Source organism: Parasteatoda tepidariorum, chromosome 9, assembly GCF_043381705.1.
Source record: "Parasteatoda tepidariorum isolate YZ-2023 chromosome 9, CAS_Ptep_4.0, whole genome shotgun sequence".
Lineage (NCBI taxonomy): Eukaryota > Metazoa > Arthropoda > Arachnida > Araneae > Theridiidae > Parasteatoda > Parasteatoda tepidariorum.
This window is the reverse complement of record NC_092212.1, coordinates 80,071,696-80,090,535: the sequence shown is the minus strand read 5'-3', so window position 1 is coordinate 80,090,535 and position 18,840 is coordinate 80,071,696. Positions and strand designations below refer to the sequence as shown.

The 18,840-nt window shown below is 29.5% G+C and overlaps 2 protein-coding genes across 2 annotated transcripts in view; one reads left to right on the top strand and one right to left on the bottom strand.

Annotated features, from left to right (window-relative positions):
* The window catches only part of LOC107452528 (mortality factor 4-like protein 1), a 30,254-nt gene extending 26,212 nt beyond the window's left edge, over positions 1–4,042 (bottom strand). Inside the window, exons 1-3 of the mRNA XM_043049551.2 lie at positions 3,792–4,042; positions 3,605–3,651; positions 1,681–1,748 (exon numbers count right to left, since the gene is read on the bottom strand). Of these exons, the coding sequence (XP_042905485.1) occupies positions 1,681–1,748; positions 3,605–3,651; positions 3,792–3,819 (143 nt within the window). The 5' untranslated portion in view covers positions 3,820–4,042. The remainder of the gene's footprint in view (positions 1–1,680; positions 1,749–3,604; positions 3,652–3,791) is intronic.
* Positions 4,043–6,564: 2,522 nt separating this feature from the next.
* Positions 6,565–18,398, top strand: LOC122270789 (ecto-NOX disulfide-thiol exchanger 2). Its single transcript, XM_043049552.2, has 3 exons — positions 6,565–7,527; positions 10,021–10,163; positions 18,287–18,398. Exon 1 carries the CDS (start codon positions 6,568–6,570, stop codon positions 7,267–7,269), a length of 702 nt encoding a protein of 233 aa, XP_042905486.1. The 5' UTR covers positions 6,565–6,567; the 3' UTR covers positions 7,270–7,527; positions 10,021–10,163; positions 18,287–18,398.
* The last annotated feature ends 442 nt before the right edge of the window (positions 18,399–18,840 follow it).

The window sequence follows — 18,840 nt, the reverse complement described above, 5'->3', positions numbered from 1 at the left end:
TATATCGTGATATAGAGTTTGTTAGTAGTTACAAGTTTTGAAAGTTTTGTTTAGCTTATTTCTAATATTTAAGAAATGCCAAATTTTAAATTCTTCTTTTTAGTTCTTGAAATTATTAATAGTTCCAAGCTTTTTTGCTTGTTTGATTACTTCTAACAATTAAGAAGTGCAAAATTTTGAATCCTTTGCAAATCAAGCTATAATGACAAAAGTAAGTATCACTATTTTCAATAAGTATATTACAATATTTCTGAATGAATGTATATCCTTCTATAAGAATACATGACACATGTATATAGTTTAAAAATCAATAGCAATCATTTACAACATTCATTTATAAAAGCAATTATGTGACAATAATGTATTGTCTGCTATATGCCATAAATGAAAGAAAACAGTGGATTTTTGATAGTTTTTACCGGTAAAACACGGTTTTCACGACTGTCATGTCAAAAACCAGTTTTTGACAGCAAAAACCCAACCCTGGCTCTGTCTTAATAAAAACATCAATAAGAGAAAAGTTTTTCCTAAAAAAATAGCTAAATACAAACCAAAACAAAAAATTTTAGTAATTTTTGAACAAAGTATTTAACAGTAAAATTTTAAATTTAAGTTTTACATTACTATATTTTTTAGAAAAAAGTGAAAATAAAAGAACGTTTATTAGAAATTCTTCAAAACTGCTGTCATAATAAAAAGAAAAGTAAATAAAGAAGTAAAAGAGAATTTTAAAAAAAAAAACTGTTCCTAATTTTTAAAACATAACTTTAATGTTCAAAATCGCCATTTTCTATGTTACTAATTATCTATATTACTGTACAAGAAAAAAGTGAAAATAAAAGAAAAAGTCTAGTAGAAACGTTCTGTTAAAATATCCTATTAAATAAAAAACAAATTAATCAAACAAAACAAAAAAACATTCTAAATTCTTCAAACAAAATGTGCCAGAAAAACAAAGAAATTGACTTGTTTGAATATAATTAAAAAAAAGTATTCAGTGCGAAACTCAAGGATTCATTATAAAGTAATCTAGCTTAAATTCTTTAAATTTCATTTCTGCATTTGTCTTCCAGAACATTAATTTGCAATCAATGTGAAAGTTTTAGAGCATAACAAATACGTGAAAAAATATTTCTAAAAATGTAATACGATCTTAAATTATTCTAAATCTAAAAATACGAATTAATCTAAATTAATCTAAAATCTTAATCTAATTAATCTAAAAATACGATATTAAATTATTCTTTATTAAACCAATTCAAACTTTTTAAAAAGAAGTTTTGGCAAAAAATACTATTCTAAAAAATACTTTGCTGAATATATGGCCAAACATTTTGCAAAAAGCGCGAGTACTAAGTAGTGGTCGAATATTCCTTTTAAACTACTATTATCAATAATAAAACATGCAAAAAAATATGTTCTTTTTATAAACAAATCACAACTGAATAAGAACTATATTATAAAATGTAATGCCATACACAAAATAATAAAATACATAAGTAAAAATAACATACATAAAAAGTAATAAAAGTATTCCAATACAAATATGGAATCTCTCTGATTTCATTAAGAAAATCAATATTATCTATAACATATAAATTCCTTAACTATATGTGAAACAAATGGATTAAAACATGTAAATATTCATTATATTAATATCAAATATTAATTAAAGCATACTTTTTATTCCAACCACTATAGTGTATATAATATTTCACTATCTTCTCCTTAACTTGCGCCTTGATGCACTATGAAAATAAAAAGAAATAAAGAAGTTGAAGTATCAGGCTTTTTAAGAAATAAAATATATTGTGTCATCAAAATTTTTTTAGTGTAACTTGAAAATATGCTTTCATATTATCAAGACTTAAAATAGGTTTTTAAACTAATACACCTTTCTGTTAAACAATGACAATCCTTCATCAGTAAAGACCTGGTTTGTTAGGACAAGCGCCTTATCTGGGCGTCAGCGTTACTCTGACGCCAAAAAAATACTGTTTTGTTAGCTCAGCGTGAGCAGTCTGTCCAACGCAGACACCATCTTGCATTGCGCATGCGTTAATAATGTAAACAAATATTCATTTTAAATTTGTTATTGTCGATCAGTGCTTTAAAGAACCAATACGGACTTTGTCCAAGAAAAAACACATTATAGCTGAGCTAAATTAAGAGGAAGAAGAAGCTATGTTTAATGTTAAAATCAAAATCTTGACTGATTTCAATGCTCTGTTGAATGATGTCAGCTATTGCTTCGGTCGCTAACGTTATGTTGTAATCCAACTGCAGTTGATTCGGACGTCAGTCTGACGCTCAATCACGTATGCTGTTTAACTCACAAATTGACCAATCATGGGTTAGCGCTCATTTTAAGCTGACGTATTATAATGCCGACCTGTCCTAAGAAACCAGGCCTTAAGATAAATGGCAGGGATTGTAAAAACAGAGATTATCATCTCATTTATATAATTGAGAAAAAATTGTGTACCAGTACCTGCGCCAAAAAAAGTATCATGTTTTTTTATTTTACAACCGTCGTGGAACAGATGACATTTATGGGTTTACAACTACTAATGTTCAACTCCGTAGCCTTGTAATTTTGCACCCAATCCAGAAGACAAGGGAACTCCTGGATAGGGTATTGGGAGAAATTTGCCTTCGTGGAGGACTTTTTGATGGAACTAACCCACATTTGCGTTACATGGAGAGGAAGATCACAAGAACTTTCCCCGGTTAGCCTGACGGCGAAGGGACAACCCCATGATCTGTCTACCACTGAGGATAGATATTTCATGTCAGCACTGTGGTCGGTGCAAGCCGGATGCGAGTCCCGAGACATTGCTGGGATTCGAACCTGGTTCACCTCATTGAAAAGCGAACGCTCTATCCCCTAAGCCATCGGGGGCTCATCATCAAATTTTGCAAAACTAGTTCGTGGCAAGTGCGTAACTAATAAACATCAGGGGATTTTTTCCATATCGTGATCTGCCATGACAAAAGCAATGACTAAGCCACCAAATTTGAAAAATCTAATTTAAATAGAAAAAAATTATAAAACAAATAATAAACATGTAGAGGCTTGCCTGAACATGGCTTCGAGTTACACCCTTCAAGTTGGTCCCTTTTTGCAATGTTTTTTTAAATTTCTCACGGGCCACTGACCGGAAGTTGTTAACACTTGGCAAATATTCTGCCACAGAGTACGATATGGAAATCGTCCCAAACATCATACGGAGACTTACTAGAAGGGTCCACCTTGATGTCAACCAAAAAATCGAAAAGTCAAACTTTGGCAAGTACAAGACAGAAATGGCGTTTTGGCCATGTAGTTGACACAAACAAGAACTAATACGGAAATATCTCCCATAATTAGGACAATATAGTTTTTTTTTTTACTTTGTGTTTTGGCATGACATAGGACATATTTTCTAGTTGTTAGAATTTATATAAAAACAAGAAATTGCTCTTAGCTATGACTTAATACTAACAAAATTTAAATAAGTGAACGATTCTCTCATATATAAATTAACAGTCAAAATAATAAAACAAATTAAGTCATAGAAATACAACATTTACTCTTCACAGCAATAACCTTCATAATACTTACTTTAGCTTCGTATAAAAGTGGACCGTGGAAGCATAAGACCTTTTCTCCTACAAAACAGACAAAAATTATTAATTAACTACATAAAAATTGCCATCCCGTTTACATGAAGTCAATATTATATCGAGAAACAGATATATTCACATAAAAAAGGGAAATTTTAAAATAAAGAACAGTCTTAACTTCATACCATCGGCAAATTTAAATTTTGGGGCCATAAATAAACGAAATTATAATTAAACACACCGGCACGAGATATCACACAACAAATAAAGACCGATACACAGACATATACGGAACGGACGGATGCCGTTTTGCTCACATCGCTTCAACTTTTTCAATGGGGAAAACTGTGCGAACTGGTTGTATGGAACTTTGCACTATAACTCAGACAACACAAACCAACTTTTTCAAACAATTTTTTCCGTTCACTGAGTTTTATGATTAGCGAATTCAGGGGAAGGTGGTAAAAAGCAATACTCAAATAAAGGTTGCAGTTAATAATTAGATTGAGCATTAATTACTAACTTGAGTCCTAAGTTATACAAAAAAAGGCAGTCAGAAGCGTTTACTTTAAATGAACGTAAATAAATACCACAGACATCCTACCTTAAATAATCATTTTATCCGTCTTGTTCCAATTATCACTGGCAAGGAAAGCTTCGAGATATGTAGAGGACACAAGATGAAAAAAGGGAACGGAGTCCAGAAAAGGAATTTAAGAAAGATGATCCTCAGTGTAGAAATCTGGCAAATATGAAAAAAAGAAGAAAACTCCAATGAAGAAGAGCAGGTAAATTCAAATTCTAGTATTCAACAGCAGTTTCATCCATCTCATGTTACGATCGCCTTTCAACAATCTCAATCGCAGCAACCAACAATTCCTCCAAAAGGTATAAAAAGGGAACGGAGTCCTGATGAAGAATTTAAGAAAGATAATCATCAGTCTGGAAATCTGACAAATATAAATAAAGAAGAAAACTCCAATGAAGAAGAGCAGGTAAATTCAAATTCTAATATTCAGCAGCAGTTTCAAAAATCTCATCTAAAGATCTCGTCGCAACAATCGCTTCAATCTCACTCGCTGCCGCCAACAATTCCTACAATAGCTCAAACTTTTTCTGCTTATAATTCTGGCATTCCAGAACTGAATAACGTTGATTCAAATCAACGATCTTATTCTATGATGGCTCCTTTTAACATATATGCTGCAATGAATCCTTATTCACCTGGTAATCAAATGAATGGCATGGGTATGCTTCTGAATACAATGCAAGCTTCTACTTCACTTCCTGTTAGCTCAGGCATTAATATGATTCCTAGTACAAGTGCTGGCATCAATCCTTATACAGCCTATATGCCCATGACAATGTATGGTACGATGGGAAACTATTTACCATACCATACCCTATGTATCCTCCAGATAACTCTATGATGATTCCTCCAGTTAAGGAAACTATAACTTATCCTCTTGTGTTCTTTATCCTCCTCATCCATGGGTATGTATTACTTCGAGAGAAAGGCATCCAGGTTGTAAAACTGTGTTTGTTGGAGGCCTACTCAAAAAAATTTCTGAAAAAATACTCCATAAAATCTTTAGTGGATGTGGTGAAATAGATCAAGTTCGAATAAGTAAAAAGAATTTTTGCCATGTACAGTTTATTGCAGAAGTTGTGTAAATGAGGCTGTCAGGCTATAGATTAAAGATTGAAAATAAAGACGAAAGCGATTATTCTGGAAGGCTTCATGTTGATTTTGCTAAAGCAAGAGATGAATGGGAGTGTTTGCAACGGGCATTACGAAGAGAAGCTCGTTATCGAGGAACAATGGAGCAAGAAGCTTCAAGACCTCGAACGCCACCACCTTTTGTTCATCATTCTGAGCATGAAGCAAATTTGTTAACTGATAAATTTAAGAGCACAGAACATTTCAAATCTACTGATAAACTTACTATTACTCAACATGAGCTGTGTTTAATTGCTTTAATTGCAGCACTCTTGAATTTCCATCCCTTTGGAGCTAGTATTGATTACATATGCTCGCATTTAATCAAGATTGATTCAAATGTAAATGTTGGCTATATAGAAAGTTTATTGAAGAGGTTTCCTTATTTATTCATAAAATGCACTTTTGGAATTGGATCGACTTCGGTAAAAAAATTGGAAATTTTTAGGCTTCTCTTCAGAGTCCAATTAAGTTGGGGTTTGTTTGTTTTTTTTTCATTTAATGTTCATTTTTTTTGGGTGAAAAATTAACAAATTTTAGGCTTTTCTTCTATATCTAATTAATGTTTTCCTTTTCTTTTAATTTTATTAAAATATTTTAATGATTATTTTAATTAAATTTGAAATTTTGTAAAAATATTTAGCTTTTTTCTCAATTTATTTTATTTCATAATTATCTTTTAATTTTACCTTATTCATGTGAGTTTTATATTTGAAAGCTATATGTGTGGTAATATTTTGCTATTTAATAATTTGTTTTAGATCTAATATGGCTAAATACTTTGATAATATTGAATCATTCCACATCAGATCTATCTGTATAAGACCGACCTCCCCACGATTTTAAAGAAATTTGGTGAAATGGTCATTTATATAAAAGTAAGCAGGGGTCTGTCCAGGCTGAATTTACTACCGTTTAGCGGTACCTTCACAAAGTCAGCTTTAGGAAAAACGGTAGTTTCACAAATTCAATTTTAGGAAAAACGGTAGTTTCACAAAATACTTTTTCTTAAAATTTTATTTTTGTGTCCCTTAAAAAACGGTAAATCCATATTTTTGTGTTGATTTTTTAATTTATTTTTTAATTGTTCACAAATTATGTCTAAATTTTCACAAAATAGGTACCTCTCAGAAAAACCTAGACAGACCCCTGGTAAGTAATTCCATCAATTTTTAGATTTTTAATTTAAAAATTGTTCAAGTTATAGAGTTTTAAAAACTAAGTTTTTCANTCCTTTTAACATGTATGCTGCAATGAATCCTCAGTGGCCTGGTAACCAAATGGATGGCATGGGAATGCCTCCGAATACAATGCAAGCTTCTACTACACTTCCTGTTAGCTCAGGCATGGATATGATGCCTAGTACAAGTGCTGGTATTAATCCTTATGCAGCCTATATGCCCATGACAGGTGATATGTATGGTATGATGGGAAACTATTTACCATATCCTATGTATCCCCCAGACAACTCTATGATGATTCCTCCAGTAAAGGAAACTATCACTTTATCCTCTTGTGTTCTTTATCCTCCTCATCCAGGGCAACATATTAAGACAAGAGAAAGACACCCAGGTTGTAAAACTGTGTTTGTTGGAGGCTTACCGGAAAAAATTTCCGAAGAAATAGTCCGTGAGATCTTTAGTAGATGTGGTGAAATAAGTACTGTTCGAATGAGTAAAAAGAATTTTTGCCATGTGCGGTTTATTGCAGAAGCTTATGTAGATGAGGCAATGATGTTATCTGGCTATAGATTAAAAATTGAAAATAAAGACGAAAGCGCTTATTCTGGAAGGCTTCATGTTGATTTTGCTAAAGCAAGAGATGATGAGTATGAATGGGAGTGTTTGCAACGGGCATTACGAAGAGAAGCTCGTCATCCAGGAACAATGGAACAAGAAGCTTCAAGACCTCGAACGCCACCACCTTTTGTTCATCATTCTTAGCATGAAGCAAATTTGTTAACTGATAAATTTAAGAGCACAGAACATTTCAAATCTGCTGATAAACTTACTATTACTCAACATGAGCTGTGTTTAATTGCAGCACTCTTGAATTTCCATCCCTTTGGAGCTAGTATTGATTACATATGATCGCATTTAATCAAGATTGATTCAAATGTAAATGTTGGCTATATAGAAAGTTTATTGAAGAGGTTTCCTTATTTATTCAAAAAATGCACTTTTGGAATTGGATCGACTTCGGTAAAAAAATTGGAAATCTTTAGGCTTCTCTTCAGAGTCCAATTAAGTTGGTTTTTTTTTTTTTTTTTTTTTTCATTTAATGTTCATTTTTTTTGGTGAAAAATTAACAAATTTTAGGCTTTTCTTCTATATCTAATTAATGTTTTCCTTTTCTTTTAATTTTATTAAAATATTTTAATGATTATTTTAATTAAATTTGAAATTTTGTAAAAATATTTAGCTTTTTTCTCAATTTATTTTATTTCATAATTATCTTTTAATTTTACCTTATTCATGTGAGTTTTATATTTGAAAGCTATATGTGTGGTAATATTTTGCTATTTAATAATTTGTTTTAGATCTATAATGGCTAAATACTTTGATAATATTGAATCATTCCACATCAGATCTATCAGTATAAGACCGACCTTCCCACGATTTTAAAGAAATTTGGAGAAATGGTCATTTATATAAAATGAAGTAATTCCATCAATTTTTAGATTTTTAATTTAAAAAATTTTCAAGTTATAGAGTTTTAAAAACTAAGTTTTTCATGAAAAATGACAATTTTTTCAAATAATAGCAGAAGAAACTTTCAAAATCATCGTAAAGCTAAGAAATAAACCTTTCAATTGATGCTTTTCAAGTCTTTCTGTGGCTAGGTCAAACAGGGATGAGATTTTTCCGCTTTTAGCGGGTTTCCGACTTTTTCGCTTTTGTCTCTCGAATTTCAGCCTTTTTATCAAAAACTCCGGTTCTCTAAAAGTTTCAGTTTTTTTTTTTTTAAATATATATATTCCGCTTTTTCTGAAAATTCAGTGGTTGAAATAATATAATAACATTTATTTCCGATTTGATATATAGATATAATATATCGAAAGATATATAGAAAATTCAAACTACGTAGCAGCTAACTCTTCCGCACATCTACTTATTTTATCTATTACTTTTTACGAACAGAAAATATGATTTTCCTTATTTATACCCGTCTGCTAGATAACTCGTATTTTCGTAATCCAGACGTCACTCCATTTTAATATCAAGCATCAATTTTCTTATTTACCTGATTTAAAAGATGCTCGTTGCAATTTTTATTCTTATTTATGCGATCTGAAAATTTTGCGTATTTACGCGATCTGAAAATTAAGCATCATGATTTGTATTTTCACATTTTTTAAATCCAATATCAAGTATCATTCACGCGATTTTAAAATCCAAGATCGCTATTTGTATTCACGCGATTTTTAAATTCCTGTATCGCGATTCTTGTAAAAAGTAAGTTTTTTTCGTGAATTAGTTACTATTAATGTGGCAGTTTTTCTGTCGACGATTATTTCTATATATAGGCATTACAACATCAGCGGAACTGGATGAGAATATGTTACTGATAATTTTGCTATAAATCATGTAAGATTGACTCACATGAAAATTCAGCTTTTTTACCTTTTGGCCAATCTCAACCCTGGTCAAACTTTTAAAGTGACTTGCAGTGTTTTCATCATAGAAAAAAAATGGATGAAAATTTCTCACCCTTTCTCAGAAACAGGGTGTGATTTCAGAAAGTTAAGTGAGATTTCTAAAAACTAAAAAAGCACAAAAACTCTTAGAAAAAAAATCATTTCTTTAATTATAACACATTTTTAATGTCTTCTATTTTTTAAAGTATTGAATATTTTTGCTGCATCATCATAGAAGATTTTGCCTTTACAAAGTATTTTTCCATCTTACATTAGTGCATTAAAAATTTGAACGTCTTACATGAAGAGACCTTACGGTTAATGCGTGGTTGCAGAGAAATGTGCTCTGAAAGGGGTTGTGTTCTGTTGTTGGAAAAGGTTCTAAACAATACTGATAAATAGGGAAGCTAGATAACGGGGCAGATGTTGAAAATAATGGAAGATCAAGGAAGAAAAGTGAAACGGATCTTATTCTAAATGGCATAATTCGAAGCTTTTTCCAAAATGCGAGAAATTCGCGAATTTTGAAATTAATTTACAGAGTGTGCGAATTTATCGCGGTAATCATTTTTTAATGCAAGAAAAGAAAAAATATGCGAGATTCTCGCTTTCTCGGGCTGTTGTGAAAACACTGGACTTGATTGGTCCTTTGACCTGAAATATCCGAAAACATACTGTCTCAAAATATTAAATGAGAAAAAAAAAATTTTTTCCTGCAATATTTTTCTGCACATGTACAAATTTGTAGCTCTAAGTGTCAACACTAATGGTCTGAAGAATTAATAAAAGTCACCTGCTGTACAACTATATCTACTATCTAACATCTAAGACAGTGATTCTCAACCACTGTGCCGCAGCAGTTTTGTGTGCCGCCAAATATTGGAAATGATGCAATAAATGTTTAGTTAATTATGCTACTTATATTTTACTTGAAATTTTTTAAAACTACATTCAAATTAATCCATTGTTACAATTTTCATTGATTGTTAGTTGTGTACTTTAATTTTTAAGTTTATATTAGTTGCTGAATTAAATGTCATTCGATTTTTTTTTTCAGTGATTGATTAGCATGCCAGCCACTGATTCAATGATTGCTGATGGTTTAATTCCCCATTTAGCTGCCAGCAAAGTATTGATTTTTTTGAACTGAGCATCTGTAATACGTCAGACACACTTAATTATTCTTTCTTTAACAGTTCGGTGAGTTCGATTCTTTTTTTAATTTTGTTTTGTGTTCTTTTAATGTAGTTAAATTATTTTTAGAATTGTATTACTTAGATAATTTTTGGGTAGTAATTTTTTGTTTTGTTTATGACAACCCTAATGCATATCATGAAACTGCATTTGAGTACAAAAAAAATTGAGGAAAATCAAGCCCTGTTGCTCGCCTATCTAGTCACATATTGAAAGCAACAAGAGTGATGTTGCTTTCAGTCGTAGGATGGTTAATTTTCTGTTTCTTCTCATTATATATATTTTTTTTTTAATAAAAGACATAGTTTCAAATAGATAGCAACAAGAGTGATGTTGCTTTCAGTCTTAGAATGGTTCATTTTCTGTTTCTTTTCATTATTTTTTTTTAAATAAAAGGCATAGTTTCAAATAGATTTCCTTTGCATGTTCCGATGTGTTCATTTCATAGAATTGATGCTTCATTCTTTTTATGCATTCCTGAAATGATTATTTATAAATTTTAAAGCTTCTGCTAAATTAAAATAAATTATTTTTATTTTCTTCTATTTTTTATGATATGTGGAATAGGAAAATAAATTTTGAAAAAGGTAGATATTATGAAACTGTTTTTTACCATAAAGTCTCAATATTCTATAATTCTGAGCGAGATATTTAAAAGATTAAAATGTGGAGAAAAAAACCAACTTGGACACTTTGCTATAATATACTATATTATTAAATATTTAAAAAAAATTATTTTTTAGAAGTTAAAACATTAACAAAATGCATTTAAAAATGACTCTTTAAAATTGATTTTTTGTAATTTTTTAAATCCATTTTTCATTTGCGTCTTAAAAGGAGAATTGACATCCGGGGTCAAATTTTTTGCATGTCAGCATCGAATATTTTTTAAGGAAAAAAAAATTTTGGCTTATAATAGTTTGAAAAAGGAAAGAAAGATAAATTTTTTTGAATTTTAATATCAAGCATAATTGTTTTGTGTTACATTATTATGTATAAATATAAGGTAGAACTGTGAAATGAATAATAAAACTAATGATGCAATTAAAAAAAATCACAGGGAAATTTAATAAAATCAGCCTGAAAAAATTAGGGGCTCAGGGAGTTTTTTTTTTCTTATTATTGTTAATTTCTACTATACAGACGTTGAATGGATGTCTAACCTGTGGCACAATTGCCCCTGTAAGAATTTTGCTTCAATTCTAAAAATATTTTGCAAATTGTTATAGTTTTACTCTTGTGACAGTCTTCATAATATTTTTATTAAATTGTTTTTACAATATGATTTATTATCTTTTGATATTTTTTAAATCTTATTACATATTTACATAAATAAGCTGTTTGCAACAACAACAAAGAAACATTATCAGTCTATAAATATCATTTTTTTACCTTTTTAATTAGCCTTTTCAAAAATATTTTCTTTACGAACTAAAAAAGTTTCAAACGGAACAAAAAAAATTTATTTTTTTTTCAAATAGTGACTTTCTTCTCAAAAATGTTGGCTATACTTGATCTGCGTAAACAATTGTATTTTGTACTAGCCTTTTCCCCGAACAAAAAATTTTGTGTTACACTCCTGAATCATCAATATGATGTGTAATTGTTATTTTTCCTGCTTTCTTGAAAGTAGAGAACTTAAAATTTAAGAAGGTCCCATCAAACCTTCTTTCAAAAGTTAAGTTCATTTTATGTTCATTGTGTGTGTCAAACACAGTGGTTCTAAAGGTTTCTTAAAATTTCTATATAGGTTGACTTTATAATTAGAATTACTTGTTCATTTCGAAATGCCAAAATATCTAGCTTTTTTTGGAGTGATATCCTCAGAAAGGAATAAAGAAAAAGTATTTAAAAGTGAAAGTATTAAAAGATATTTACAGCTTTTTTTTTTCTTTCTTGTAGAGTCAGCTGATGTAAAAGTAGCTGATGTATAAAGTGGGTATATGTTAAAAAAATATGTATTCTCTCCTTTTGTGCTGAGATACTTTGTTTAATATTTTTAGAGTTGTTTACTGGGATTGCAGTAAGCATTTTTATTTCTGTTTCAGAAAAAAATTTGATGTTTACAAACTATCTGTTTATGATAAACTTATTAAGTATTTTAGTTTAAGCTGTTGATGAACTTTCTTCTAATATCATTAAAAACTGTAAAAAAAAACTTTTAGTTTTAGTTCTAACTAGTAGAGAGATATCTAAAGAACATATCTACATTAATTATTTTTAGAATAAATTTTAAAATTCTATTTATTATGAATTGTTTTCTGAGGTGGAGTACACAGGTTATATGGTTAGGTTTAGTTAAGCTTTGTGTGTTAGGAATATTTTTCTAACTTTTCTGTATTAGTTTTAATACGAATCTAACGCTCTATATTTTATTATAAAATAGCTAAAAAATAAGTCACTTGTTTGATTATAGCCCTACATAATTATTTCAACACGCATAATGATTTACATAATGGTTTTAAATTTTATTTTTTGAGGGGAAGAATGATTGGAGGAATAACAATATAACAGACATATTATACAATTAAACAAATTATCAAAGTAGCACAATGGTGTATCTTAATGAGCATATTAAGATATAGATGAGTTTTCACGCAAGTTTCTGCCTTCAAATGGCAGTTTTTGTCATGGAAAACAAAACAGTGTCCTTAAAGTACTAACTATATTCATTGAAAATATATGTCTGCTATAAAAAGTAAAAACTCTTTAAATTACCACTGCTGATATTAATTTTTGCACTCTTATTTATATTTCAAATAAACCAACTACTATTGTGTAGAGTTCGGCAAAATATACTGTACAGTAAGGAACCGATTATCCGGAACGATCGGGACCATCGCTATTCCTGATAACCGATTTTTCCAGTTTTCTGAATCTCTGCAAGAAGCCATTTTTTTATTGTTGAACCCAACTAAAATATATATATATATATTTGNTCCGGAACGATCGGGACCATCGTTATTCCGGATAACTGATTTTTCCGGTTTTCTGAATGGCTACAAAAAGCTGTTTCTTTTATTGTTAAACCCAACTAAAATATATATATATATATTTGGAAATAATCTTAAAAAGAAGAAAAAATGATGAAGTAATACACTAATGATTATTTCCAAAATGATGGTAAGTTAAACATCTTTCAAAAAAGAATGAAAAATCCTGAAATCTTATGAGGAGAAAAAAAAAATTTTTTTTAATGGCGGGAAAATTATCGAATTTCGTTCCGGTTTTTTGGTTTTCTGATTTCTGGATAACAGGTTCTGTACTGTATTAGAAGTGAAACCTAAATTTTATAGTTCTGAGCATTAACTCTTCAATATGAAAAAAAAACTATTTTTTTAAGCACTTATTTTTTTTAAAAAAATATAATCAAGATACATTTATTTAAGAGCATATTTTTTCTAAAACATTATTTCCATATGTTTTTAATGAAATATATACTAATGCCCATTAGAACTATACTAACTTAACCCTACTCTGGGATTAAGTGGTTATGCCAAAACATGTTCTTTTGAATGCATTACTGTAAAAAAAGCTAATCAAGCTAAATAGACAAGTTATGTCTCATATTTAACTTATATGAATCCAATGTTTATAACACACATCAAAATTTTCAGTAAAATGAATTGAATGCTTTGGTTTCAGAGGCTTCTTTAAAAAAATCTTAATTTTATATCCACTTTACCCCATCTAACCCTATATATTAAATTTGAATGGTATAATTGGAACTGAAACATCATTATTTATGGCATGAATCTGGAAGCTCTAAAATGAAAGGGCCTCTGTAATTAGAAATTATATTAAACAGTATATGTTTTGTTTAAACTTTTTTAAAATTACAATATTAATGGTTTACTTATTTAAGTTTTTAATTTGACCTTTTAAATGTCATATAATGTTTTATAATAACATAAGATTTTATAAAATTTTACAGTGTTTAATTAATATGCCAGGTACAATTATGATGATTGTTGATGCTAAACTGTCTGCTATACATTTTGTAATTAGTTTTCCCTCCAACCTCATATTATATTCTAGATAGGATCATTAACTTCTGTTTTCCTTTGTGTACTGTAAACAGTCTTCTAATCTTGTTGCATATACAGTCAAACCTCGATATCTCAAACTTGAATGGAGAGTAGAAAAAATTCGAGATATCGAAAATTCGAATTATTGAAAATCGCATGTTATCGATGGTAGAATAAAGAAAAATGCTCTTTACGTACCTTATTTACTATTCCATATTTATTCTAAAAACACTTTTTTACACTTTCATTCAAAAAAAGATTCAATTGTTGCTTGCTTTAGAGATGTGTAAGAACATTTGTCTATAACACTTTCTAAGTGGACTATAGCTTTAAATTTCTCCTCTGACATATTCGGCTGCCTCTCNTACACTTTCATTCAAAAAAAGATTCAATTGTTGTTTGCTTTAGAGATGTGTAAGAACGTTTGTCTATAACACTTTCTAAGTGGACTATAGCTTTAAATTTCTCCTCTGACATATTCGGCTGCCTCTCAATAAATCTCCTTACAGTGTCCACTGCAGAAAGTGCTTGTTTGTTAGTAACATTGAGCGCTAAATCTTCGATTTTCTCCTCTTCTTATGATAGTTCACGAGAAGCTTTCATTTGAGCAATGATGTCATTGTCATCCATCCCACTGACCACACACTGTTACTGCATCATCTACGTTTACCAAGTCATGAAATTCCATGTTGTGTCTGGTTAATCTGTTTCAATCATTTTCGGTGTAGTTTTCAGCAGAATTAGCGATATTGATTGTTTGACTACTCTTTTGTGATCTTTAATGAGTCCAGACTTCTTGAAGCCATTCATTATCGTAGAGGAAGACGCATCATTCCATGCCTTGTCAGCCATTCTTAAATTTTTTTTTTTTGGAATATTTTTTTAATTTTAGAAAAAAAATCTGCACTATTTATGGAGAAAAAAATTCAAGTTATCGAGGGTTTAGAAAAAAAAAATTCGTGAAATCAAGTTTTTTTTAACATTGAGTGTATAGGAAATTTGAAGGGAATTTTTTTTTTCTTCGAGATATCGAAAAATTCGTGAAATCAAGTTTCAAGTTAGCGAGGTTCGACTGTATTATCTTTTCTTTGCTGGTAACCACTTTCATGACTATAGTTGCAGCTGATGACTAAGACTAAAGGGCATAATGAGGCTTAAAGAGATTAATGAAGGATTAAAGGTCAGCATACCAAAATAAATTTCTACTGATGTTAAAATATGATGTAAACTTATTAGGAATTAAGTTAGTAATTGAAATGAATTTTTTATGTCAAGCTTTTTTTTTTTCTACAGGAAAAAAAACACACCTTTAAAGCCTAGCTAAAACAATACAAAATATATTTTTTGAATATTGCATAAGTATAAAGGGGAATCAAATATTACAAAAAAATTCAGAATATTGCTGCAACAAAAAGGAAAGGATGCCCTGCCACTCAGTACAGCCATTTAAAGTTAATGAAGAAAGTTTAATCCAAAGTGATGAATTGAAACAAGTTATAGTTTGTTGGATATTGCACTTGTATTATGCCACTCTGAAAAAAAACTGATGATTTGTTAACTGTAGAAAAAAAATGATCTAAATCAAGTTATGCATGCAAAAAGTCATTCAATTTTATATGTAGATAGATATGTTATTCTTTTTGTCAAACCTTATTTTTGCTTTGTCCAATACTCAAACCATTCATGTTTGTAAATATATTTAACAGATATGTAAGAATAAGATCTTATTTGTATTAGCAACAACCATAATCAAGCTATGTTATTACTTTAGATTGAAACTCATATCTTAACAATTACCACATTAATGTTTCTGTTACAATATTGAAAACAAAATGTTCCTCATAGTGAAAAAGAATTATGCAGTCAAACCCCGCTATAGTGAACACAGTTTATAGTAAACTCCCGGATATAGTGAACGAAATATTCGGTCCCGTGCCTTGCTATACCAGTATAATGTTATTTTTTGTGGATATAGTGAACCAAAAAATTGATGAAGTTGGATATAATGAACTTTTTTCTGTCTTTGACTGATTTTTTTCTTCATTTTTTTGTAATAATTTTAAATTTTCTACTTCAAAATAAGTACATGTACCATTTTTAAAACCATCTATAGAGGGAAAGGTAGCGATAACCTTTTTTTTCTTGTTTGCTTCTTTTATCTTACTTTCCCATCCCTAAACAAATCAAGTAGATATTTCCAACCCAGGCAGATGATGCACCTGTAAGGTGTCAGTGGGATGTCAGAGGGGGTGAGTAATTATTCATTATTGGTCAAAGGGTTGGACACTAATATGTGTTCATAAGGCCCTCCTTTCAACTCCTTTTTGCTCTCAGTTCAGTTATAAAAAAAGCCTGCAAACAAGTGTCTCAAATTTAACTATGGCGAGCAGTAAACGTAAAATGTTCTCCATTGCTGATAAAATGGGCACAATCAGAAAAATTGAAAATGGATGTAATCAAGCTGATATTTGCAGGGAATATAAACTATCCAAATCTACAGTTTATAACATGTGGAAAAATAGGCAATTAACAATTTCTGCTCATGAAAAAAATTTAAATGGCAGAAAAAAGTTGAGAAAATCAGATCACAAGGATGTTGAAAAAGCATTACTGAAGTGGTTCAGCATTTGAAGAAGCTCCAATTTTCCAGTATCTGGACAAATGTCTATGAATTTGCTAAACGATTTTATGAGACTACTTTTATATGCTCAAATGGCAGGTTAAACAGGTTTAAAAAGCGGAATAATAGAAATTCAAGAAAAATTATCTGAGAGTCGAGAAGTGTTTCCATATCTGATGTTGAGGATTGCTCATCAACTGAAGATTACTAATTTTTTTTTTTTTTTTGTNCATCAGCTAAAGATTACTAATTTTTTTCGTACGCAAGACGAAGAGTAATAAAAAATAACACATTTTTTGCTACTACATAATATTTTTCAGTCATTTATTTGAATAATGTGTATTAAAAAGGAGGAGTTTGGGAACCATTAGTTAAATTGCCCGCATAATGGATATAGTGAACTCCCGGTTATAGTGAACATATATTTCGGTCCCTTGAAGGTTCACTATAGCGGGGTTTGACTGTAATTATTTCTTCTTTTTTTTCTTCCTATTTTTGAAATTAAGTCAGTAAAAGTATAAGATATAAGTCAGTATAGTTTCTTATGCAATTTTAATGCTGAATTGAGTAAAAATCAATAAAATTTGAATAAAAACATTTATTGTTTGGAAGTTATGTGCATTTTTTATTGAATTTCATCCTTTAAGATATGCTTTTATATTTAAACAAATATGTGTAACAACTAACTATTAGTTTTATTCAGCTCGGTATTATAAGTTATATAGGAGACATTATACTCAACTTCTTTTAATAGTATTATTTCAAATCATTCTCTCTTAGACATTTTCCTCACATAAAATTGCTCACAACTTTAAAATAAATGCTCCTTATCAGCTTGTAATTAACTCTATTCGATTGAGTGTAAAAAAAGAATACAAATTGGTAGATAACTTTAAATTTTAATTTATTAAACGATTGTTGATTCTTGTTTACATTTATTAAAAAATATTAAAGTAATTATTTTTTAAGAAACTCTGGTGTGATTGACAATAACGGAAGTCCTTTTTCAGAATCAGCATCATAAATTTATCAAAAAGCTATTAATTTCATGAAGTCTGACAAAAAGTATAAAAATATATACTAGGTATATTGAGTTAAAAGATTTGCAAGAAGAAAAGGAAAGGAAATATAATTATCAAACTTACAAGTACGATAAAGATACCAGATGTATAGGAAAATAAAAATTTTTAAAATTTTATAATAAGGTTGGAATTATATATTTGAATTTCTGTAAATAATGTTAATGGCAGTACTTTCTTCTGTGTATTTTGTTTTGTGGCTGTGGTACCTGTCATGATTTTCAGCTATGAGGATGGAATAGAAATGGCAGAAGAGGAATGCTATTTATCTGAAGAAGAAAATTTAATTTCATCCAGTTAATTTAAATCGTGAAAAAAAAAAAACAATTTCTAATATTTTAAAACCTGCCACTATTATTGTAAATATGACTTTCTTACTAATTCATATTTTTTTTCTTTTAGGTTCCAATACTTCCAAGTTTCAACAGGTAGACGGAAACAATATTTAAAATAATTTTGTTGGTTTGTAGGAAAAATGAAATTTTAGTTTTAAATAAAAGTAATTCGAATTTTAGCTGACTTATTATTTAAATTTGCAGTTTTATTGCTCTAAAAATTCAAGCACCTTAGACAACTATCTTCTAAAAGTATCAGTTCCCTCAAATAACTTTTCCTTACTGTGGAATTTAGATAACTGTTATTTCTAGATGATTTAATTCAATCTATTAAAATTACAGAAGAATTATGCATTTGAAACTTTCTTTTATAGCTTAACAAAAGAAGCAATTACTGTTGAAGGTTTAATATTAAAAACTTCAGGTTGATAAATGAAAATCTCTACTAGTGAAAAAATGTAATGATATACATTATTCTTCATATAATACATATAATATCTTTATATATACAGTAGGGAACCGATTATCCGGAACGATCGGGACCATCGATATTCCGGATAACTGATTTTTCCGGTTTTCTGAATCGCTGCAAAAACCCTGTTTTTTTTATTGTTAAACCCA

Bases quoted from the DNA above. Each gene is read 5' to 3' on its own strand.
- LOC122270789 (XM_043049552.2), top strand. From the start codon at position 6,568: ATGTATGCTGCAATGAATCCTCAGTGGCCTGGTAACCAAATGGATGGC.